This window comes from Cuculus canorus, chromosome 4 (genome assembly GCF_017976375.1).
Source record: "Cuculus canorus isolate bCucCan1 chromosome 4, bCucCan1.pri, whole genome shotgun sequence".
NCBI classification, from domain to species: Eukaryota; Metazoa; Chordata; class Aves; order Cuculiformes; family Cuculidae; genus Cuculus; species Cuculus canorus.
The window spans coordinates 51,492,698-51,518,861 of record NC_071404.1 but is presented as its reverse complement, the minus strand read 5'-3'; the positions used below and the strand labels follow the sequence as shown (position 1 = coordinate 51,518,861).

The 26,164-nt window shown below is 42.2% G+C and overlaps 1 protein-coding gene across 2 annotated transcripts in view; it reads left to right on the top strand.

Moving 5' to 3' along the window:
* Window positions 1-6,439: 6,439 nt before the first annotated feature.
* UNC5C (unc-5 netrin receptor C) overlaps window positions 6,440-26,164 on the top strand; it is a 260,659-nt gene continuing 240,934 nt past the window's right edge. Inside the window, exon 1 of one of the 2 annotated variants that reach the window (XM_054066027.1) lies at window positions 6,440-6,845. In XM_054066027.1, the coding sequence (XP_053922002.1) occupies window positions 6,722-6,845 (124 nt within the window). In that variant the 5' untranslated portion in view covers window positions 6,440-6,721. The remainder of the gene's footprint in view (window positions 6,846-26,164) is intronic. The other variant, XM_054066026.1, reaches the window with a different exon arrangement.

Sequence of the window (26,164 nt, the reverse complement as noted above, 5' to 3'; positions counted from 1 at the left end):
ATAAATACTGTAACTGTAATTCTTTCTAATGTCACTTTATGCAAAGTGTATCAAGGCAAGAGAATCTAATAAATAACAAATGGAGTAAAGAACAACTCAGCATGCATACCTCCAGGGAGAATTTGGAACAGAAATCCCAAACTGCAATTCTGCCTTTATCTCGCAGTGCAAAAGGCAGGGAGAAAACCTGAAGGCAGAGGTGGGCTGTGTGGTGATATTGAAACAATGGAGAAAGGATTCTTGTGACACCAATAAAGAAATGTGGAGGAATCCCACCATGAACTGGACAAACAGAAATTAGTACTTGGTAAATGAAACAAAAAAAACCACCTCAGTAGAAACTGATGGGGATAATCCCAGGGTCGAGATTGACATCCACCAGTCAAATTAATATTCAACTCAAAGGTAGATGTGCAGTCACAATGCTACTAAAATAAAAAGTTAGTGGAGAGCAAGGGAGGAATATAACCGTTTTGTGCAACATACAGAGATATTTTTCAAGTTATTCATGACCTGTAGCTTCTCTCAAGCCAGAGCCCCAGAAAACCCTGAGTGGGATGATGTAGTTAGCTGGGCCGGATCTAAGAGAGGTTTGTTCCTAGATGAAACGCTTAGATAATGAGAAGGCACGGGATTCTGACGCGCTCCTACAGCATCCCCGAGTCGCGTTCGGAGCGGCGGCGCGGGGCTGGAGCGGAGGCTCACACCTCCCTCTGCTGGCGCCGCCGCAGCCGCCCGGGGAGCGCTCCCGGCTCTGCCCAGCCCGCACAAACGGGACTTCCCCCTCGGGACTTCTGCAGTGAACGTCCAGGCAAATGAATATAGAGACTAAAATGATCAAAGTGTCTCTTTTTCTTTCTTTTTTTTTTTTTTTTTTTTTTTTTTTTAGGTGTTACAGAATATTTGCTGACGGGAAATACTTTGATATAGAATCATAGAATAGTTTGGGTTGGAAGGGTCCTTAAAGATCATCCAGCTCCAACTCCCTGCCATGGGCAAGGATATCCCACCAGACCAGGCTGCCCAAGGCCCCATCCAACCTGGCCTTGAACACCTCCAGGGATGGGGCAGCCACAGCTTCCCTCGGCAAACTGTGCCAGTGTCTCACCACCCTCATGGTGAAGAAATTCTTCCGTATGTCTAGCTTAAATCTGCCCCTCTCCAGTCTATATCCATTCCTCCCAGTCCTATCACCACAAGCCTTTGTGAACAGTCCCTCCCCATCTTTCTTATAGCCCCTTTGAGGTACTGGAAGGTCACTATAAGGTCTTCTCAGAGCCTTCTCTTCTCCAGGCTGAACAACCTCAACTCTCTCAGCCTGTCCTCGTATGGAAGGTGCTCCAGCCCTCTGATCTCATCTTTGTAGCCCTTCTCCAGACCAATTCCAACAGTTCCATATCCTTCCTATGTTGAGGATTCCAGGACTGGACACAGTACTTATCATTCAACAGAAATAAGGAAAACAGTTTGAATACTGAACTTCAAATTCTCATGATGAATTGAGCATGAATGAGCTACAGCTCAGGAGCTGTTCAGAGAAAATATTCACCAAAGAAATGTGAAGAGCTAATAAATAAATAAGAAATCTGTGATCTGTTTACAGATAATTCATCTGAAAGAAAAGCTCTTTGGATGCATAATTTGGTTGTAGCTGGAGGACACAGATTTCAAAAATTATCAAGGAGCTTAAGTCTCATTGCCATTCAAGAATATGATGTCCCCGACTACTGAAAGTGAGACTTAAACATCTTTGATTTTTTCACCTTTATTCCCTAGGCATGTAAACCCCCAGCTCCAGCAGAATCCTCTTGTACAAGTTACAACAGGATGGATACACACAGTATGCAGTGTGAATACAGGGACAGAATGTGGCCCTACGTTTAGTATAACTACTTGAAATGGTTCTTTAGTTCAAGAATGTCCTCTTCAGGTATTACAAAGAGCCAACCTGTTCAAAAGGACAGTGAGAACTACAAAGAAGTAGTAGTTAACTGCATGAAGTTAACTGTCATATATTAATTAAACAAATGGGAGCTGTGCACCTAAAAAGGCATCAGGAATAGGACATCATACGGCATCCTAGGTGATTCAGCTCAGTTCCAGAGTGATGGTTGTTAGAAGGTGAAACACTGTTTAAACTCTTTCTGCAGGTAGTAACGTTGACCCATGATCTTGCCAATACAACAGCGAAACTGAAAATTTAGCACACTAGTATAGTGTATGAGTATGGATGAACTTTGAAAGATCTGGTTCCATAAATAAGCAAACAAAGTAGTGATATTTGAAGCTGAAATGCAATCAGTTGTTTTATCAGCTATCACTAGGTAAGAAAGAAATTTTCCTTGGAACATAATTCCAGCATTAACAGTTATTCCCAGAATGAAAAAAAAAAACAAAACAGAAGTCTTCACTGGGAATGAGGTTGTGTTGTTCTTAAAATGCAAGTTATGAAAACAGTAGTTTCTTCTGCTGATCCACAGTATCACACAAGACAACCACAGAGGAAGTAATTTCCTGTCCAAATTGTGAGAGAAAACTGCAGTTTTGATAGTTTGTGGTATCTATGTCAGTGAAGTGAGAGGTTTGTCACATACCTGCTTTTTGGATTTTGCATTAGGCTGGGCTCTGCCTTAAAATAAGAGCAGCATGGCAGAGCCTAGGGGAACGGCACAGCCAAAAGCAGATGTGTGATGTACCTTTCATTGCATGCATGACACCTGTTACCCAGCACTGCAAACAGCTAGCAAAGAAGCTTGCAAAATACAGCCTTCGCTCAAATATTCCATGCTTCTTTAGGTGTATCTCAGCAGCTGAGAGCACCTAGATTATCAAATGTAATCACCTGACGTGGAGCCTGGATCTACACCCTTTACTAATGCTTGTGTATCAAACATGTCCTTAGGCTGCTTGCCCAAAGGTGACAATATTTGCCTAGGAACACAATGTTCAGTGCCAGGATGGGTTACCAAATCTTACTCATAGTCACCAGTGCACAGAATAGATTCCCCTCCTAGTTCAAAACAGCATTGCTCAAGTCCCACATAACACAGGGGACCTTAGTACTTCTGCTCCAAAGTCATTAATCAAATTTTGTAACACTTTGCAACGGAGATTGGGACTCTTTGTTTTTGTACAGTGCCTGCTGCAATGTAGTCCTGAGCCGTGACACCATAACAAAAGAAAATATACATTTCCCATGAGTTCTGTAATTAGATTAAGGCTTATATAAACCATTATAAGTGTAGAGGATCTTAAACAAACACCTAGAGCAAAACCTGGTACCTATACTACCATCTACAATAATAATTATGAAAGCTGATAAGACTTTTCAGCCTTCTTACTGATTGGTTTGCAACTCCAGATACTTGGGTAATAAAACACACTAAAGTCAAATTCACCAGCTCTGCACTTTCAAACTGCTTGTCAAGAGCTTGAAATTCCTGAGTTGACAGCAGGAGTGAAAAACTTCAAGTACTGATTTAGAATCCAACTAATTTAAAAAGCTCTTTTGGAGAAACAAACAAACAAACAAACAAACCCTTCAGTACACAAGTGACACAGAAACACTTTAAATGTTACCCTAGATTTTACAGTCACTTACAGTGGGCATCCAATTTGGAATCACAGTTTCTTAAACTCACCTGAAAAACTAGCTAAAGCAACACCTGTTAGGCTGCTAAATCCACTTCCCAATGCAAACTGTGCGACACTTAATATTTTGATTAAGTATGAACATTGGACGTTAATATTTGCTTCAGATGAGATTATGAAGGATATCCAGGCATTTTTACGGACATTAGAGGTGACAAAAAGATAAAACTGCATTACATGTACTTTTACATAACTTTTCAAACAGCTGGAAAAACACCTCAGCCAGGTTCTATCAGGGGAAAAAATAACCCGCTTTTGGAATAAAACCAGGTAATTTACACTTTCTAATCCCAAATCCCTGAATTATCTCATTCCTTTGACTCCTGCGTCGAATCTGAAATTTATTGCACTGGCCTAATAATTCTGTTTAACTTTAAAGAGGAAAGGTAAAGTGCCTTTAGACAGACTGGCTTCCGAATGGGCAAAATCCAAGGTCGTGGCATTAGGGATGGCCCGGGCACAAGTGTCATTTGTCACTGCAGGGAGGACCTCTCAGGAAGCTCCATGATGTAAGCACTTGGAGCATCCTTGGATGCCCTCTGTCATGCATAATGGAGCACAGAAGGATTTGAAAGCATATTTTCCAGAGAACACCTATATTTAGCTATTTGTTGATGTTGCTTGAACCATCTTCTCCAGGTCAAGTTATATCTATTTCCAGTAGAAAAGTGATTACTGAACAACTCAGGCTGCAATATGCTTATTCATCTGTTGTCTGCCACACCTTGGGTATTGAGAAAAGACTCGCCTTCTCCCTAAGCCGGGAGCCTGTGGTCCCCATACCATCACTTCTGTCACAGCTGTGAAGCAGCAAGGCTCCCACATGCACCTACTCCAGGGCAGAGAGGCTGACAGCTTGGCAGCCACCAGGGACCCCTGGGCAGCGCTACAGGGACATCATCTTGAAATTGGGATGGACCTATTTAATGAGGTTGCTGAGCTCCTAACTAGAAACTAAGGCCGGAACTGTAGGTATTACCCCTGGGAAGCCCCAAAACACAAAAAATAAATTAAGTCAATTTAATGGAGAAGCAAGCCCTCCCTCCCTTGTCCCTCATGGCAGTAGATGTGCCCGTCAGCCGGCGCTGCAATGAATACATCTTCCGTGCGTGACATCTTTCAGGGGTCTGTTTTCCTGCTTCTGCAAAGTTTCCTCTAGCATAGGGGAAACAGTAAATATCCAACAAACGAGAGATGCTCCCAATTTATAGAGTTATGTCAAAACTGGAAAACAGACATCATACACAAGGAACTGCTCTGTTGACGCCCAACCTGAGACACAAAGCCAGGGAGCATGAGCTCAGGGATCAGCATGGGGAGCGCATGCAATCAAAAAAGGTCTTGTTCAGGAGCAACTTTCTTCTTTGAATGTGGCTACAAGTTGAGAGTTTCCTTTTCACTGCTTATACAGCCTCAGGAATAAACTCACGGGTTACGGTGGAGCCTTAATGTTTTCTGAACTATGCCACAGAGTTTTAAGCAGACAGGACTCATGTCCTTAAAAGATGCAGTAGAGCCAAGAGTTGGAGAGCTGGAGTGCTCTAGTTGGAGAGGACTGCTTAGAGTTCCTGGGTAAATCAGCCTGTTGGGCTCGAAGCACATCCATCCTGGGGCACCTTCCAGGCACACTCAGGGGCATCACTCAGAACAAAATATGCCCCCCCTCCTTTTTTTTTGTTTTTTTTTGCCTTATACCTCTACAAAAAAGAAACGTTGCTTTCCTCTCCTGCTGCAGGCTTGTGTCAGCTGCTGTGGAGGATGAATAAAACCAGCACTGCCCCACAAAACCCAGAGACAGGAATGGTGGGGGCAGTTGCCTGGGAAGGGCATTAAAGCTGATCAGTGGCAGTAGGGTTGGAGCCTCCCTGGGGGCAAGGAGCTCTCGTGGTCCCCAGGAAACCCTCCCATCAGCAATGCCGCCACTGTTTTCCTGCCGAGGGCTGAAGGCAAAGGCAGTGAGGGTGTGTGGGAAGATCCCAGCCGTGCCTCTGAGGAAAATAGAGCTCTTTGCCTCCCAAGCAGCCCTGCATGAGGGAGGCTGTGGGCTGGGAATACCGCGGTATGGGGAGGGCTGTGGGAGCGCAGCTTCCTTGCATTGGCAAAGCCCAGTGTGTGAGTAGCTGCGGCTGGTCCCGGCTGGGCTCTGCGAAGGGCAAGGGCAGCTGGAACCAAAACGAACCAAACAACAAAACAAGCCCTAGAAAACAACAGTGAAACGACCCAAGCAAGCCCTGATTAAGCGGTGAATCCGAGACGCGTCCCCCTGAATGGGATTTGGAGGGTGCACGGTGAAGGCAGAGAACAAGGGAGAGACTTTTGGGGATGCAAAGAGAGTAGGAGGGTAAGATCTTCCAGGGAATAAGCCCAGCCTTAACAGAGAAGCCCCGGGACCCAAACAGGGATACATTTCCTAGGGATAAGGGGTGTCCCAAATGTCCCTCCCGGTGCTGCCTCTCTACCCCTGCTACTTGTGGGAGTCACCCCGGACACACGGCTCCCCCATCCCGCACCTGGTGGCTCCCTAAGGAGCCCAGAGCCCCGCAGGTGTGCGGGGGTTGTCAGGCTCACGGCAACGGGAGAGCCGGGAGCGCAGCGGGGTCCGGGCGGCACAGCCCGAGCTCCCGGGGCTGCTCCCGCTGCACAGCCCGATCCTACGAGTCCGTGTCTGTTTGTGCGTGTGCAAGCGTGCACGCCCGTGCCCCGGCACCCGCGGGGGCGGGGGTGGAAAGAAGGCGAAAGGGGGCCGGTTCTGCGGCGGGAGGCTCCCAGCCTCCCCCGCCCCCTTCCCTCTGGGTCGGCTCCTCGCTCCTGCTCGCATTTTATCGCAGGCGGCCGGCACAGCCCCCTTCTCTCCCTCCGTCCCCCGCCCACAGCCGGGGTGGAGGCAGCCGGAGCGGACGGCATCGCTCCGCCGGGCTCCGCGCCTCTCCGCGCCCCTCCGCGGGGCCATGCAGCGCCCCTGCCGCCCCGCCGCAGCCTGAGCGCCCCGCGGGGGCTCCGCCCGGCGTGGGACGGGGCTGCCGGAGGCACCCGAGAGCTCGGCGCGACTCCCTCGCTCGCCGCCCCGACCATGGGGAAGGGACTGGAGGGGACGGCGGCCCGCTGCGGGCTGGGACTGGGATACCTGCTGCAGACCGTGGTGCTCCCCGCCCTGGCCATCCTGGGCGCCAGCCGCCCCGGCTCCGCGGCGCAAGGTAAGGCGAGGGAGGCAGGGAGAAGGGGCTGGGACACCCTCCGCTTGCGGGCTGAAAACGCCAATCGGTGCCGTGATTTTGTATTTATTTCATTTATCTTATATATATATATATATTGTTTATATGTGCAAGAAACCTATTTTCTCGCATGCACGACCCCCGCCGAGGTTTGGGGGCTCGGGTCGCCCCTTGCCGAGTCGGGTCTGTCATTCCCGAGCCCTGCCGGGACAGGCGTTTCCCTGCATTCCGCCCTCAAAGCGGGGCACCGAGGCCACGGAGGGGGGCTTGGGGCTGCGGGAGCCGCTCGGGCCGGCGGGGAGCGGCGCCCCGGGAGCTGGCGAGGGGCGTGGGAAGGGCAGGTGCGAAGCGAATGACCGTTCGTGAGCCCCGCGTCTGCCCCACACGCACCCTCCTTCATGCCTAAAGCACGATACACCCAAAGCGAGTTACCGTGTTTCTGTGTTTATGCTCTTTATTATTATTATTATTTATTTATTTCCCCTTTCTGTGGGTTCTGGTGTACATCTGGATCTGTTTTCCCTGAAGCCCGTGTATCAATTCCCTTTACCAAGTGAAAACGTCTTGCTTCTCAGCGCGTGTTGCGATGTCTTGAGAGCAGTCACAAAGAGCCCCGGCTCGGTGTGTCACCCCACCCGGCACACAGCCACAGCAAGGGGCTGTTTCTGCTGCGAGCTGGTGCTGGATAAACTTTCTCGGTGCTTTTCTCCTCTCTTCCCAGGAGTTAGACCTAAGTGGAAATGGGTGGCTTTTGCTGGGAAATACTTTTCTACAACCTCCTCAGCACTGGAGAGAGAGAGAGAGGGGTTGCTGCTGCATGTGGGCAGAGCTGCACATAGCAAGGATGTGCGGGTTCATTAAAGCACTTGGAAATCCTGGTTATGTGGTTACAAGAGAGAAGGAATTTTAGAAGCTGTTTTGTTCTTCCCCCACCCCTCCCATGTATGCCACTAAGAAATAATAATATACACCAAAGCTTTGTTTTGGAGTTGTCAGCGTAATGCAAGTGGAAGAATGCTTGTTTTCCCCCATCATCTCAGTGGAGAGGCACTTGAGATGACTGCACAGATCTGACCCAGTGCTCTTATCCAGCCATCAGAAAGCACACTGGTCTATGGCCTTTCTGACAGGAGAGCGGTGCTGGTTACTCTGACTCCCGGTGCCCCTGACAGGCATTCAGGAACCATGGGCTTGCTGCTGGTGGGCTGGATGCACCATACATCATGTCTGTACATGTAATGGTGCTAATCCATTTCCCACTGATACTTCATCATTGGAGTCACATTTCCTCACCTGTACTGGGCATTTATCTCATGGGAAGATCAGAAACCTGGTCTTGAAAAGGGGGTTGTGGAGAACGAGAGTACAGAAATCCCTTATGCATCGTGTCACGTTTCTTCTGTCTTATGGTACCATCATTTCCTTTCACTAGTCAGTTTCATGTTCAAGATAGTACAGGTTTGATAGTATATGTTTAAAGGATTTAGTAGTACCATGGGCACGTAGACCTACCTGTCGGGGGGCATCTATCCGTCTGTGTATATGGGGGTGTCGAAGAGGAAAGATCTGTTCAGATAGTTGGACCGCAAGCAGAAAAGAGCCTGCCCATTCTGCTGTCAGGACATGGGTAATTCACATGACAGATGGCCAGAGCGGGGAGAAGAAGACCCCCTGCGTCTGGCTGCTTCAGAGCGCACTTCTCAGTGCCACAGGGCATACCACACGCTTTCAGATGGTTTCTCCTTTCCACAAGTACCATCCATAACACAGAAATGCTATGAGCAGAGAGGAGCCGGTCCCCCGGTTCCCATGCTACAAAGGGTGGCATTCGTGTGGGACTGTCTCACAGGATATTGCTCCGCTCACCTGCCTAGAAAGGGACAGAGAGCTCTTCAGCAACACTTCACTTTCGTGAAAGTTTATCACATGCTGTACGAAGAGTGGAAAATCCAGGGAATATAGTTGGGATACAGTCATTCATCTAGAACTTATTTTTACCTGTATGCTTTTATTTTGATTTCTTAGACTAGGCACAGAATTTGGGTGCAGACCTGGTTTTGACATTGTTCCCAAAGCTGAAGGATTTTCTGATTGGTGTTTGCTGTGGAGATCTTTATGTGTGTGTATGTGGTGCTTCAGTGAGGCAATGAATCAACAGTTTAACTGTGCCCTCTTCAGGAAGTTTTCTCATCATATAGCACTGGGCAAAGTTTTCCCTCTGTTTTATTTATGTTTCCAAGAATGCATGAACATTGAAATGATTTTTACCCAGCCTCTTTTTCCAAGGTCATTATCCAATTTAGTCTGTCTCCTTCAAAATGGAAACACCCCTCTAGTCTTTTCGGTTGCGTTCCTTTGAGAGCAGTAGAAATAGGACATGTGGAAGTTACGCTCCAAAACAGTCAGTCTCTGTCTTTGAATTTTCAGTGGGTCTGGAGCCAGCTGACTTGTTTTTAATTGTGCATTCTATCTATCTATCTATCTATCTATCTATCTATCTTCCTTTGAGATACCTTGGAAAGGAGAAAGATCTTGAAGTGGTGTGTTCGTACAGCAAATGCATAGTTATTATTAGAAGAGGGAGGAGGAAAAGGCAAAGAGGATGTGTAAATTTTTTTCCAGTACTTGCTGCTAGTACTATGTCTTGTTTTGCTTTTCTTCTCAATTCCTCAACCATCTTTATCTTGTGAAGCAGGCTAAGGAAGCTGTGAGCATTTCTGGGGCGTCTGCTTGCATATCTTCATTGCCTGGTGGAAAATAAATTTATTAACGTAGTAGGTGGTGGACCAACCCCCACGCTCCCTGGCAGAGAGATTCATATCACTGCATCTCAGCATCCTCCTGTGAGCTTCTCAGCAGAGTTATAGACACTCTTTGTTTTGTTAGCATTTCTTATCTTCTTGTCTGAAGTGGTCTACGTATTTTTCTGCAGTTATCGGGAGGGAACAGGAAATGGCAACAACAATAGATACAGCCCTTAATTTTCAAAGTGGGGTAAATGGAGCTGGAATGATTATCAAGCTAGAATCAACTCTCATCTGATGTTCACTGCATGCATTACACCTCTATGATAAGCTACATCAGAAAGAGAGTTCAAATGTCCCAAACTGTAAGAGAAAAAGGAACCACCCCTGGACCCAAGTACCTACACCTGTCTGGTTTTCAGTGCCATCTCCTGTAAGAGTAACTTTTCCCTTGGTTCTTTCATCATCAGAGACTGAGTTTCAGCCATGGCACTTGCCTACTTTGTTTTGGGACATTAGAAGTGTTTGAAGAACTTATTCTGTGTCCACATTTTTCGATGATAGGTGGGAGAAGAGGAAGGATCAGGCTGTCTATCTGTAGTGACAAGCATGGTTCAGACAGCTTTATGGGCTAATATCATCAGCGTAAGAGATGGATAAAAAAGCTAAAGGCACTGCATATTAATGAGTTTTTGGTTTGGTTCCTCCCTTACAATGAAAGAGCACATTTTTTTTTTGTGCTTAACCCCTCAAACCTAATTAAATCAAAGAAGTAATTTAAAAAGAAAACTGCAAACGAACCAGACGTGTAGATATTTACTTTGCACCAGGATAGCAAAAGCTATTAGCAAAAGCAGCAGTTTGAACATGCTTGGTGCAGAAAACGTGAAATGTGATGTGTGAATGTACCAACCTTTTGGGGATGCACTGTTTTAATTAAGTACCTAAACACGTCTCATTGAAAAAAAAGGGGGGTGGGGGGAAGGGCTTAATTATCTTGATGCATCAGGGGTCTGCTTGTATTTGATTGTGTGGGTGTAATCTTTATATTAGTAAAATGAGGGCGAGTAATATTTTGTTGTGAATGGATAAACCCACTCAAAGCATTAATTTGTTTTAAAGCGATGTGTCCTGGGAGATTTCAGTAGCGTTGACAAGTTTGGGCTGAATATGGTAGCCCATACTGGTCCTGAGAAGCATTTTGGTACTGTGGTAGGCTTCACTGAAAGCACAGCAGCCACCTGGTTTCTTTTGTTGTGCCATATAGACAGGATTAAAAGGAAGTGGACAGATCTGTCTGTGGAGGAGGGATTCCTCCCCAGGAATATGAGAGCCAGAGTCTCGACTCCTCTTCCTCCGGCTCCAGTCTCTAGCAGCCAGTTGCAACAGTTGTGAAAAATGTATAGACATCAAATACAGCCCCCTTCTGATGGCTTTTCAGTATTACTCTCAGAATCATCTATTCCTCTGTACAGTAAGAATGCCTGGGTGTATCTAAATATTTCCACAATTGTGCATATTTACACTTAAATCATTTTATGTGGATCATTATGTGTTTTTTCTTTTTTCCTCAGTAATGGTTTCAAACCATGATTATTCACTGTATTTTTGGGACTAGCTTTTTGTGTGACATCCAAAGTCAGAAACAGGAAGCAGCATTAACCATATTAAAAAGATTTTCCTAATTTAATTTTCCAAATACAGTACATCTGAGAACAGGAATACAACTCAGTGCCAAGGCCAGACAAATCAGTTCCATAGCTGCTCTGTACACCAAGGAGAGAATGTGGATTATATTTATTGGACATTTTCGAGTAAATATCTTGATTTTTGTGCAAGTTGTAGAGTGGTGTTTTGAGGCAATCTGTCCAGTTCAGTTGAATAGGTTGCAAAGCAACATCATTTCCCACAGAAGGCAAGAGGGGCCCAGGCTGAATAGGACAACGAATGAGTATTTCCATACAGTACATGACCAGAGTTTTTTGTATCTGTAAAATACTAAGGAGAGGTGTACTTTGAAAAGTGAAGCTACATTTATTTATCTTGTTTGGAGTAGCCCATTTTATAGTGTATGGCTATGTTTGTTGCTTTCTGGTATCTTTCTGGATTTTAAATCATTAGGCTTTTGAGGACTCGGTTCTGGTTACTTTCTCTGGAAAAAAAGCACAGAAGTTAGTTTTGCAGCTTATTGGAAAAATGTTTTAACTGCTGTTGTAAAGGGAAATTCCTAGGCAAATTTGCGTTGCTCAAAGTAGTGAACATTTTGCAGCAATTTAGTCAAAGAGGATTTGACTCAGTGTGAGATTTAAATGTCCAGATCATTGGTTTGTCAATCAAAATACATCACTGGAGGCTATCTTTGAAACAGAAGTTAATGTAATAGTGAGCGCTTTGCCTGTGCAGTATGTTTCGTATAACTATGTATGTGTCACTATAGGAAAAAGTGACATTCCCGTCCCTCTTTCCTCCCTTCTGAGGGGAGAGAGGGTTGTGCTAGTTTGTGATGTACACGTCTTGTTAGCCACCCAGTGGAGGTACTCAAGTTTAGCAGCTAGCAATCTTGGCATCGGTACCAGTAAAGCAGTAATTACATCACCTGTCATTTTCATTAGCCATCTTTGCTTTTACGTTAGACTTGGAGACAACAAACAGCGCAAGCCTTTAAAGCGTAAATCAGGAATTGAAAGTGAGGAGTAAGAGACAAGCAGCAGTTTTCCAGTTGGCTACAACCTCCATCAACACGGTGGCAGAATAATGTTGTGCAGAGACACAGTTCTTTGCTAACTGCTTCCAAGGATTGAAGGGATGATGGTGTTTTAAGTGATTTATTGTGTGTGCTCGGCAGAGTCCAGTCTCAGGAGCAGCTGCCCCTGGAGCTTTCCATCATAACATTATCTAAGAGGTGATCTGAAAGAAATGGTATTAAGTCTTCTGGGAGGCAAACTCTATCCAAAGAAAGGCTTAATTTGCATCATTTGTAACCAAGCATTTGAAAGCATGCTCAAAAGGGAAATGATTATAAAGAAGCTTACATTGAACAAATAGGAACAACAAAATTCCCCTTAATTTTGCACGTACTTTGTTTCACTGTATTTAATTTAATAGGATCATCTGCAGATACTCTGACCCCAAACTCAGCAGCGTGGTAGGGAGAGGATTTATTTAGTATTGTCATTGTTTTTATGCTAAGTCTGCTTAAACCACAACTGATGCTTTGCAAAATGTTTTTGTATTTAGATTTGTCTTTCTCGGGTAAGCTGCAGCATAAAACTGATTGTAAGCTGTGGGCCTGCATGTTAGCCGGAGAAGGTAGAAAGATAAAACCCCAAACTGTAGCTGTATTCCAGGTGCTTTCCTCAGAGCTGGCTGTGCTTGTACAAACAACATGCACAAATAAGGTACAGCGTGTTAGAGCAGCAAGCAAGAACTGCTAGAGGTTGTCCCAGCTTTCAATAACCTCAGAGGTGCTTGTGTACAGCTTTCTCCCTAGGTAGTCATCATTAGAACAGCTTCCTGTTTTCTTTTATAACTCTATCCCTCGTCACACGTACATTTAACAGGAAACATGGGATTTCCTCGCAATTCATCAAATACTGGGGTTTAGGGATTCCCTTTCTGGCTTGGCACATTATTATCTAAAAGTTTGGGCTGGGGAAGAGAAGCTTTATGCAAAAATAATTTCACTTTAAAATGTCCCTTTTATCAACATGGAAATTTTTGGGAAGGGGAAAGAGTCTTTTTGTTTATTTGCTGGGAGGAGGTTGGGAAAAAAACAAGAAACCTTAATAAAAACCAGAAAGGATTAAGTTATTTTAGTGAAAAGGTCAATAAAGCTTCAAATATTTACCTCACTGGCCAAGCTCTTTTTACTTTCGTTCTCTGACAGTCTGTTCGGTTTCGGTGAAAATGAAAAAAGTCGTAAAGACATCCGACAATAACAGTTTTCATTTTGACTTACACTTTTTCCATGTATTTCAACCAGCCTAGTCAAAAAAACTGTGTTAAACTTGACTTACAGTCTTGGTTAGGCACTGGTTAGGGAATTTATTTACAGGAGTTTCTACATTTTTTTTTGTTTCATTTTTTTAATCATACTGATTTTAGTGTAATGCAGATTAAGACAGAGCCCCAGGTTCTCCCAGTGGTGCTAGATATGTCCTTAATGCTGCCAGAGAAGGGCAGGCAGTGCTGGATATAGGTTCCTTTGCTATTCCCCAAATACCAGCAGTTTTACTTTATCTTGCTGACTTTGCAATAATCCCATCAAGGCAAGGACATCCCCTGTGTCAGTATGTGATGCTGCTGTGCATCAGCGCCTTCCCAAATTCTCAGTTTCCTTCATTATGAGTCCTGCATAGGCTGGACGGGAAGGTGCAGCCAAGAAACTGTGCATGCTCATTTCAGCTGGTGATACCTCCCATGGGGGACATCTGCAGTTGTGTCTTTAGGATGGCTTTGCTACGTATTTGCATTGCTAGAGGTAGTTGGAGGTTCTTATTTGTCATATTGCATTATTAGCTGTTTAATCTTTAGTCCATCTTGCTGGATTGGGAGGACAGCTCTATTTATCTCTTTTTGGTGAAGAGATACAAGAGGAATTGCCTAAGGGTGCAGAGCAAGTGTGTAAGTGAGCCAAAATGTGAACTCAGTGCTTCTGAGTGCCTGAGACTGTGTTTGGTACACCAGTCCATCTTCTTTCTTGTCTAACAATCTCAAAGATGGACACTACAGAGGGAATGCTAGGTAGAAGGCTTTCAGATGATTTCCGATGTCAAATTTGTTGAGTCTCCCTAAGGGTTTCTTTATATCTGCTGGTGTGTAGAAAAACACACAGAAGATAAAAGGCAAACCCATATGCCATTGCTCAGAAACAGGAAGCTCTGGCTTTAGAGTTGCAGGCAGTTTGGGAGGATTTGCTTCACACAGTGAAATTTGCAAAGTTATCATAAATTTGGAGAGAGCAAGAGTGGATCCAGTGGATGGCTGCAGCGTTGTTGTAAATGGAAGAAGGACCACTGCCTTGGGTTGTTTTGTTTTGTTTGGGTTTAATCTGCAGTTCAAAACTATCTTATTCAACTGTACTTCATTCATCTGAATGAACAACTTATGCTCCAAAGGACTTTGTTGCCTTATGAGTCATAAAAGCTATGAGGTTGCCTAGGAAATTAAATCAGTATCTTTTTTCCCTCTTGTTGAAGTAACATTATCAACAATAATGCTGCAGAGCTCGGATAGGTTTTACTGGCCTGGCAACAGCTGAGCATTTTCTTGTTAGGTAGCTCCTGCCAATCCCTTTCTAGTTATTTTCAAGAAGTAAAGTAGCTTTATTTCTTAGTCTCATATTGAGTGAGAGGTTGAAATGTTAAGCTTGGTGGATTAACGGTGTATCCTTTGAGAAAAAGGAAAGCTTGCGTTTTTCTTGGTCCCCTGAGTGCTGGATGTGATTGTTTGAGAAATCTTGGATTTCATCAGCTAGATACAAAGAAACATGCGAGTAAGCCTTGAATGATCTGTCAAAAGAGGTTGACTATCAGAGCTGTGTTGGAAACTTGTTTGAACTGATAGTTGTTCCCCAGGCATTTCTTTGCTTGATTTAGTGCATTTCACATCAGGCAGTGAAAAGTGATCACCACAAGATTATGATATGGTATATTTATTTATTGTTTAAATACATCACTTGTCTTATCCAGTCCCAACACACGTGTTTATACTGGAAAGTTTTCATAGTGAGCATAAATAATAATACGGTGTCACTGAATGGGGTTAATTGCAGTTCAGTCATACCAAAATCGAGGAATAAGGGTGGGACAGAATAACAAGTGAGACTAATTCTCTTCTCATGTGCATGGATTTACCTACACTGACTGTAGTGCAGGTAATTACTGGGAGTAATTCAGAGTACAGACACGCAGACTGCTTTACTCTGAATTAGTTTTTTTTTTCATTAATGTATCTCCTAGCTCTGCCAGTTGCTCACAGAGTTAGCACAGATGTATTCCTCTCTAACAACTTCATGTGTCTGCCTGGTTACTCTGCAGCTCTACACATACCAAAGATGGGTGGCTGTGACTAGTAGTGAATAGCTGGAGTTAACAGAATAATGGTGAGGAGTGCAGACTGAAATTTTGGGTTGTCTGCAGTCAGAGGAGACTGTAGAGAAACCTCTGCTGTGCAAGCCTTTATTTTAGGAGTATGACAAAACTCAGTGGTGCTTTCAGCTAGGAGGAGATAAAGCTTTCCCTGTCAACCTCAGTCTGTTCAGATCTGAAAATCAGAGCTGATTATGGAAACTAGAAGTCTGTCCAGTTAAGGGATGGACTATGATTAAATGGTGGTGATTGAGCTCTTCTACCAATATCGTTCACTGAAATTCCTGCTGAATTGGCTCATGAACTAGTGTGCCTTGTTCTGAGCTTTTTGGCCCCAAAGCTGCACTAGTTTTTGGCAAATCATCATCCCCATTACAGATTCCTTTCATGCAGACATTTCAAATGTAGCTTTAGGGACTTCCTTTCTGCTTCCTCAACAGTTTCTGATGGCGAGGGTAACTTTTTTCAGTTTCTTGCTCAGATAAAATGCAGGGATTTTCTTATGCAGCAGATCTCTGCTGACAAGAGTGTGACTGCAGGTTTCCCTTCTCTTCTTCATGTAAAATAGCTGTGCTGTTGCAAATAGGAAGTTCCTAATTTCTTAGTTCCTAAATAACTATGAAGTTCGCGGTTAGAAAGTTCAGTACTGTGATGTGTCAGTTTAGTATTTACTATTGGTTTCCTTTTGGTTTTTGTTTTTTTAAATCCCTAGTGCTGAGACCAAGGATAGACTTACACTCTACAAGGACAGATTATGACCACCAACAAATACAGCTCCATTAATTTCAAAGCCAGTATACAGCAGAAGCTGCTCTGGTTCTGTGTTAAAATATGTCAACACAGTGGAGCGAGACTCTAGAATGGATGGAGCTTGATCTCACCTTTTTTTCTGACAAGTTTTTTTTGTGTGATTTTTTTTTTTTTCAGTAATATGAATAATTTTATGGTTTTCTCTTTCCGTTAGGTGTAGCAATGTGGCTCCTTGCTGTAGGGAGATTAACACAGTACCTCACTTGAAAATGTGCTGGCAAGATTCTTCCAGGTAGATGTTTTATTCTCTTGGGTTTTGTCATGTTATTTCATATATGAACACTGACAGCCAAATGTTACCAACTGTACGCAGATAGCCATGTAAATATCTATTACATACAGATGTGTGGCAATTTCCTGCCTCAGCAATCAGTTTTGTTTTTTTTAACTGAAAAGCTCTACTATTAAAAGCATGGACTTTGAAGGCTTGGGTTAGAGATGCAACTTGGTAGCTGGTAACAAAAGCAGCTTTTAGCCTTGTTTAGCCTGGTTTAGGCAGTAGAATGAGAAGTGCCATGTGTCCTTCATGAGCACTGGAAAAGGCAAAATTGTTCAGCCTCTGTTTTTGCTTGTTCTGCACTATTTCTGTATGGATTTTTTTTTTTAAGAATTATATATTAGTTTAGGTAAAACCCTAAAAATCTTTTTTAATAAAAGTCCCAATTTTCTTACCTGCTTTGTAAACATTTCTATAATTTTCTAGTCTTGAGAGAAAAGTCTTAGATTTGTTAGATTTGCACTTACAAGAAACATTTGCAAAGAAAACTGAAATAAGTTTACAAAGTGACATTGTGTGGAATATTTATCTGCTACGTTTCACCATAGCTTATTTTATGAATACTTGGTTTCATTGCAAAGATCCTTTCTCTTAGGGAAATCAATTGGTTGTGATATTTCGATTACATTTTGCTTTTTGTCTCATTCGCTTCACTAGATTGGTTGAGATTTACTCACTGCAGCAAGAGAAGGAAAAAATGGTCTTTTTGGTCTTTTGTCTTTAAAGTTTTGTATCCACTAGTACCAATGCGGAATGCATATTTCGCTCATGGAGGCTGGGCTGAGGTTAAGTTTGTTTTAAAGATAACAGTAGATTCCAGTGTCCTTGCATTTGTTTTGTATTTGGTGACAGTCACTAAATCAGAGAAAGGAATGTTCAAACAACACACTTGAGGAAAAGTGATTTTTATAGAAAAGGCCAATTCCTCCTAATAGCCAGTAACTGCACATAACCCCACTGACATTAATAGTCCATTAGCTAAGCCCAGTTTAAACAGCAGCTGATGCAATGTCAGCTAAATGTACATTGGAATTTTTCATGTAGTGCAGCAATAGCAGTTCTGTAATTTTTCTAAAACTATGTACATTAAGGAAAGCAAATGTCATCTGATAGTAGTAAGATGAAGAGTTCACATTAAAGTAGGGAGTACTGTAATGAGACTGGAGTTACCATCTGGTTGCATTAACAAGAAACAAAAATGGTTACAAGAAAAGTGGAGAGTGTCAGGTTTCTGAATTAAATCTAGATTAGCAAATCTAGTCCACAGGCTTCTGTAACACAGGATAACCACAGAGCTGCCTATCTGCTTGGTTCTTTATCATTAAACACATTATGACCTTGTTCAAGAAAGGCTTCTACTGAAGTCAGTAAGATGCTTTGTCTTTTTGATGTGGAGCACTAGATTGCTGTGGAAAGCAAAAGTTATTTGCTGGCTATTTAGGAAATATGTCTCATTACAGCCACCTGAAAATGTTTAAACTTGTCAAGATAGTGTTTATACGCCTATGGCCTTAAATTCTGTTTAACTTTTGGTGCAGCAAATAACATCTGCTTATCTCAGTGCAAAGACAGTTGAGAAGTACGCTGAAAATGATGCACGCTTGGTAAAGAGAGTGTGATGGGTGATGAACTTGTTATTTGCCTTCAAAAGCAACCAGCATACTGAGGTCCTACTGCTGCAGTCTTGGGGCCCACTGAAGCATGGTTTAGCACCCACTTTGGCAACCGGTCTAATTCTGAAAAGTCACTTTGAAGTCTGCTTTGAAGATTAATCTCGTGTTATAAAACCATTGTCGAGACAGGTGAAGGGTCGCTTAGTAAGCTAATTTGAGAGCTGGAACCAGAAGGGTAATTAGTCGCTTACTGACATGCTCCCAAGTATGGTGAAGTATTACTGTAACTTCCGCCGCCTCCTTTTTGCTATTATCCGTCCATTAGTGGAACCTTGTACAAGTACTGACAGGAGTTGAGCTTAAATGCCTGATGTAGGTAGGCATACCCACTGCGGAAAACCTACAAACACATCTGGAGGGCTCACTTAAACTCTTAAACTGTATTAGGAGTGCAAAACTCTTGAAAGTGTCATGAGGCAGAACATGAATTTTTGTCTTCTCAAGCTCAACGAGCTGACATCAGCAGTGTGCTCAAAGCAGATCATGTGTTTGTGAACTACAGGGTTTAAGGAGAGTAATTTAATGGCAGTTTTTTCCTCTTCTGGAATATAACATGTAAACGTATTACTGAACTAAAGCCTGGTTTTAATTACAAGCAGTAACTTTTTCATGTTGACAGATTTTCACATGGAAAGCTTTATTGAAAATGAGAGATGACCTTTTTGCCGTCATTAGTTCTTGCTACTTAGTACTTTTATCAAGTACAGTAAAATACTGTTTGTAATTAATTCCAAGCTTATATGGACATGTTTAATATAATTACTAAACAAAATCCTGTTTACTAACATATTGCTTGTGAAACCAGCCTGGATAATCCAGTCTCTGGCACATATAAATCAGACTGTAATAACAGCTGTAAATATTTCACAATATGCTTAAAGTGCTCTCGTTTTAATGCTGAATCCACTTTTGGGCTTTAAGGATAAAACATAGGTCAAAAGTGACTTTTCCCATATGTTCTTTCCTAATCTCTTTTGCTACTTTGCCTGAAAGTTATTAAAAAAAAAATCATTATTGTATTTCATTATAAAAAAGTAAATATATGCACATTCATGAGCTGGGAGAATTATGTAATTGAATTATGCTGTCACAAACAAAATGACGCCATTCACATTGGTTCAGGACAATTGCTTTACTACAGCTGTGAATATTTTTCATTGAAAAAGGCGTTGTAGTAACAATACTGTCCATCTTTCTCAAAGCTTTACTGGTTTTGTTTGTCTGGATGTCTGTATATTGTGTACTAAAACTGAAACTTGCATAAAACTGTTAGAAGCAGCTGGTTATGCAGCTCATTGAGGCACCCAAAGGGCTGTGAAATGGAAGGGGACCAAGAGCCAGGTTCGTTGTGGCATGCTGGAGGACCTATGAGACTGCGTTATGTGCTGGGCTCCTTTTCTGTGGGAAGGCTATGAGCCTATATTTAAATAGAAGGCAGAAAAGGAAGACCAACAGTCTGTCTACTGCAGAATATTTGGGGTTGTGTGAAGCTACTAAGCTGTCTCTGTGAGTTAGGACTGTGCGTGTAGTTTGTCTAGTTCAGCAGAAGGCCTTGAAATTTCAAGAAAATATTTATAATCATCCCTCAAGTCATTTTCCCCTGCCCTAAACAAAGACCTTGAAAACCAGTCCTGCAAAACAAAACATGTTGCAATTTTTGTTTACTTGGGAATGTTCTTTAACCCCTAAAACAAAACAAGAAATAAAGTAACCAAAGTCCTGTTTTGAAAGACGAATTTGAAAAATGTTCATTTTGGGTACTTTTTTACCCTCGTTCTACAGTGGGATTCTCTCACTAAAGCTGACATTGATTTTCAAATGTTTTGTCCATTGCATTCTCTGAAAAATATTAGTCTCCTAAGCTGTGCTTCCTCACCAATGCTGTCTCCTCTGAGCCATGAGTCTCTCAAGCTTAGGACCCCAAAATAAAAAGCACAATTAAAAGATGTTATGAGATAGGCAGTGAGGTTGGAAATGTTGCAAGAGAAGAGGGTTGGGGGATTTTTTTCCTGCTTCCTTGAGGGGCTGCCCCTGTGAAAAGGAGGATAAGGAGGTGCCCCAGATGCTGGAGCTGAGATCTTCCTGCAGCCCCTGGAGAGCCCAGGCTGGAGCAGGTTTATCTTGAGGGACTGCTGCTCATGAGAAAGACCCGCACCAGAGCAGGGGAAAAGCACTTTAAGTGGCTTAGCAGAGTGGTGTTCTTTTGCTCGATGCAGATGAAGATCTGTGGCATAACTGGCACACCAAGCTGCCATTAATGTTTTATGCAGTTAGTTAAGGACAATAAATGATACCAAGTGGTGATTTATGAAAGCAAAAGCAAGTATCAAGCAAAACTTTGGGGATATTCTGATTGCATCAGCTCTCTGTGATACATCTGATTTCAATATGATTTTCCCAAGGTTTCTGCTATTATGATATCTAGGCATCTTGGAATTTATTTGACTTAGACAAAAGCATTTCAGACTCCCAAGTTATGAAAAGGGCTCTACTTGACTAAAAAAAAAAATGTGTAGATGTTCTGCTCTATTTGATTCTTTTTCTGTTTCTTCTCTATGTCCATAAACATAAAGTCTGATTGCTCTTGTTGATGTTCGTTTTTTTAAGCTGTAGACTTTAGCACTTCCATAAAAGTTATTAGTGGTGAACTGTACTTTCCACATGGCCTGTAAGTTCAAAAAGAATCTTAAAATACTATTGATTAGTTTTTGTCAGCTACTGAAGTTTAGTTAGTTTGAGCAAAGTAACTTACCCACAGTGCGAGGTAAAAACTGTTGTATTGCTTGTATCTGAAAAATAGGGACCAATACTGGCCTATTTATTATCACTTGTGTATATGAGAAGATAAGTGCAGCAGTGAAGGTATTGCTTGAGGCAGTCCTTAAAAAAATAAATCATACTCTTTAATTATGAGATTTCACCTAACTTTGCCTTGCTTTTTTAGATGGTCAGTACGTTAAGCTACATTAATATATTTTGATCGGTGTAATAACGTGTGGTGTCATCATCTTGCAATCAATATCAAGAATCACTTTCAACCTCCTATGGCCACCGAATACATAACTATGAATTACAAAGGTGTAACTATGAAATATGTATCAGGTTGTTGGCTCTAGAGAGTTTACAGGGATTCCTGAATGCAATACTTTGAGACTTCAACTTTGCAAAGTCAATTCTTAGTTTTCTGTAGTATGAGAAGTTGTACTGAAGTGTGAGTCATTGCTTAAGAACATTGCAGTACCTGAGCAGTATTAAATCGCTTTGTTATGTGTATGTGCAGGCTGCATGCAGACACTGTAATTGGCAAGTTATTAGTGTATATAATTACGTAGCCACAAGGAATTTCTGGACTGAAATAGCTTATGTAAGCATACGTGTTTACTTCCCACAAACCCAGCTTAAAGGCTGATGCAAGTTCCCTGCCAAGGAAATGTCTTACTGGGCATGAAATATTATTTGGGAAGATGAGTTTACCTGCAAGGGTAGAGAGCTTACCTGACGATAGCCCTAACATCAAAATTCGGTTCTTCTGACTTGTGCTCTGGGCTGGTTTTTTTGGGTTTTGGTTTTTTTTTTTTCCTTTTTTTATCAAATGCCGGATAGTTTAACATTTGGTGATTTGACCTTTAGGTTTAAATCATGACCTAATTGGCAGCATGAGCCTTCCTATAGAATCAAAAATTATTAATGAGAATTTGTGCACTATCGAGTTTTCATGACTTGAGGGCCATCAGGTATGACTTGTGTGTATGAAAAGCAAATAGCTATAGCAGTGCAAGCCTGGAATTTGAGAAGGCCAGAGGTGTTTTGATTAGGAAGGAAATGGGTACCAGCTGGTTTATTTATGTTTATAAATATATATAACTGTTGAGGTGCACAGGTAAATTGTGTATGCCACTTAGCCCCATCTGTTCCTAATAAATGTCAGCCCACAGGCTCTAGGTTTAGAAACTTCTGATTATGCTCAGATAGGTGAACTTTCTAAGTGGAAGAGGCAGCCTTTGCAGTGTGTTTGCAGCTGAAGCTCTTTTTTTTGTGGAAACCAACCCGACCTGCCCAGTTCAGTGGGTGTTTCAGTTCTGCACCAGCTGAGGGTTGTTAACAGTTACCATTTCTGTAAGACTGTATCCATGGTGGAGAGATTTCTATCTCCTCTGTTTAGACAGAAAAAAAATTCCATGACTCTGAGAATGCTTTTAAAAAAGTGGAATAAAAGGAGCAGACATTGCAAAGTACATCAAAGAGCGATCTTTGTGTTAACAAAAAGATTCTTTGCCACTAGAATGAGGAGGCAAATGTTTGTATCTTTACAAGATCTTGTCCCATTTAAGAGAGCCTAAAGAAATGATAGTCATCTGGAATGGCAATTATTGGGTAAAATGCTGTTTTATGACTGCAAGTTGTTTTGGGCTTTTTATTTTTTAAAAAGAAAATTTTCTTTGGAAGTTTTTGCAGCCACCTACCACTCCACCAATGCAAAGCCTCTGCAAAGATCTAATAACTAAAATTAAAAGACTATTCACATTCCTTCCGCTCTGCAGTTGTTTGTTCTCAGAACATCATTCTTCTGGTCAAAAACTGAGGTGAGCTTTTCTTAGCAGGTCTCTTTACCATCGAAACTGTTGTTCTGGCTATAGCGGTGTCTGGTCACTTTTGATCAACTTACAGGATATTTACAAAAACAAAAATAAAACTTGATATTCTTCATTGTCTTCTCTCAAAGTAGGTGATGGAAAATAAAAACATACCAAAAAAAAACCCTCCACAAACTGTTAGGATTAGCAGTTTCAAATACTAATTAGTAAAAACCATTGGTAAAATTAGATTTCTTTGGAGAATTGAGAGTTTTGAGTACACTACAGTATTTATTTGTATTTCCCTAGGCAGTTAGACAAATACTGCACTGTATAAAGAAGTTGAAGCATCCTCTTTCCCCCAAAATACATGTTTATAAACACAAGGTATAGACTAAACATCATTATTTTCTTGCATGAAAACTTGGAATGGGAACAAACATCTGTGGGATTTGAGGCTGGAGAATGACATTGTTTTGTTCCTCTGACTAAATAAGATTATATTTTGGGGAGCAGAGGAGTATGTATTTACTAGCCACTTTGAAACCACAAGACCGACACAAATGCATGCAGGCTGTCTGTGTAAAGGTTACCAAAACATGCTATGCATGATGCTACTTGAGCCAACAAAGGGAAGACTGTGATAAACTGCTGTGTTTTGTTAGGACACGAGGAGGCACAAAGCTGACTGGTTCTAACAGCCATGAGGGACCAATGTAGTTGTGTCTCACAAGTAGTTTTTTGCAGTCCAGTGTGCCGAATGTGCCCCTGAAGTAAAAGAGGGGAAGGAGACAGGCCAGGAATTGCTTGCAGCAGGTGCTGGAGAAGTGTTTTAAGAGGGTAACGCTGCTTTGGGTAAGACCTTGGGACCCTTAGTTCATTCTGGAAGACAATTTGGTATGAGTTGAGGTAGCAGGGAGGAAGAACTCCCTGCAAACTAAAAGAAAAGTCACGTGAATTTAAGTTTGGGTTTGTTTTTTAAATAAAGGTGTCATTATCTATATAAGCTATCTACGATAATGTGCCTATGAGGTATATTAAATATAAGGGGCTTTAAAAACAAGAGAAAAAATTAATGTTGTCACCAGGTTGTCTCTTGATGCTGTTGTGGTTTGGTAACAGTTTGGTTTGATACAGTTCTGTAAAAATCCTTTCTCATGTGAGCAGTCCTATTAGTTTTTGAAGTGTGACAGCAGTTCTGCAAACATCTGTGTTTTAGTGTTTGTGTAATCCTACCTCTATAATGTGCAGCTATGCAAGGTTGTGGTATAGTATCACCAAAGTTTCCCAGTATGATCAGGAGGAGTCTCTTAGGAAGAAGTTCAGAGCACAAACATAACTTCTGGTAAGAATTCCTAATCTAAACTCCCCATTGCAAGAGCTCCCATCAGAAAAGTTTTGATAATGTCTATTGATTACGTTCCTTTTTTTCCTATCTTAAGGAGTAAATCAAAAGGTCATTTTTTTATATTGGTGTGCAAGAAGTTTTATTGATTCCCTTTTATAAGGCTTTAATGAAATCTATAGAAGCCAAACAAGATTGTATAGTTAACCTTGGCAAGATTGCCTGCGCTTTTTACATGTGCAGAAAAGGGAAAATACAATGTTCCTTTTGGCGGTTTAAATTATGTGAGAGCGAGTGAATTTCAGGGAGTCAAATAGCTCTTAGCGCAGAAAGAGAGCATAATGTATGTATACTAACCCACTAACTCCAAAATGTGCTTAGTAGAGATTTTTTTTTGAATACTTTGTTTTCCTGCCTAACGGTACCGCATATTTATCGCTATGAAAACAAGCAGGGAAGTCAATCACTCATTTGTCGTGCCAGAAATGCCTTCCACATTCACAATGGTGGTATGTCAAGAGTCTATCCCACTTTAAAAGAACAGGCAGGATTTATTCTGGAAATGTACCAAAACAGACTAATCTTTCTCAAAAATATGAAGCTGGGATCAATTTTGCAAAGTAAAAATAAACAGTAGTCATGCTTGACCCAGTATATTATGCTAGCAGAGAGAGAAATGTAAAGAGCTGGGGGTATCTGGATTTGGCATGGTAGAATATTAAACATGATACAATGGATTAAAAAATTATCCACTAACTTAAAAACTATTTGTGATAAAATTTGGGAAGAATTTTCAGTGTATTATTTCATTCCATTTTAATTTCTTAAACATATCTTCTTTTTATACCACTTAAATTGATGAAGGCCATCTTGGTTATGAAGTACAAAGCGAATGCCCCCAGAGGAAGGATGCTTTTGCATAGTGAAAGCTCAGATCGTGCTCATCAGAAGCTCAGAAGCCTTTGAGTGAATGCCGTGCATTTTTATTTGCAGTTGGAAAAACATTTTGGAAAGAGGCAAGTATAATTATCTCCATTTTCAGACGGAAACCAGAGAAGCAGGAGGCTGGACTGGGGAGTGAGCAGACACGAGAATTCCCCTCTGGTGGGCACACAGAAAGCAGGGAAGTAATTTATGGTATGAAAATGGCTGGTGTTGCTTGTTCCATCAAAAGGCCATGGAAAATGTAGGAAGTGGGTGCTGAGTCTTTACAACACAGTCTGATTTGTGTCCAGCCTAACTGCTGCTGGCCCACTTCATCTTTGCTGCTTGTCCTCATTGGTTGGTCAGCACGCTGTCGGTACAGGCAAAATTAGGAGTGGGGTTCCTTATCCTGGTTTTTGGCTCTGCTCACCTGCGATAAGAACAGCTGCTGGCTGCAAAAGCCAAGTTGGAGAAGCCCTGTCCTGCAGAGCCATTGGTCCTGCTTTGTGAGTCCCGGTTGGGACAAGCCCTCCCTGGTTTGCTCCATCCCATGTGGTTTTCTCCTGCCTCCTTGCCTACGTGTATGGGCTTGTGTGACTCTAATGACACCCCTCACATGGCTTTTCTGTTACTCACTGCTCTCATAAAAGGCTCCTTTTCTCCCCACTGGATGGACAGTGTTCCTAGAGCATTTCCAAGACCATTTTAGCAGTGAAGGCGAGCAGATGCAGGTCTACCACTCCCCCTATGCCCCATGGGGTTGCACTCTTGTGGGCAGTTGTGCTGGGTTTCACATGAAGGAGTTGCACTGCAATGCTACATGCTTCAAATCTTTGCGTCTGGAAGTCCTGAAGGTTCTTGGTGC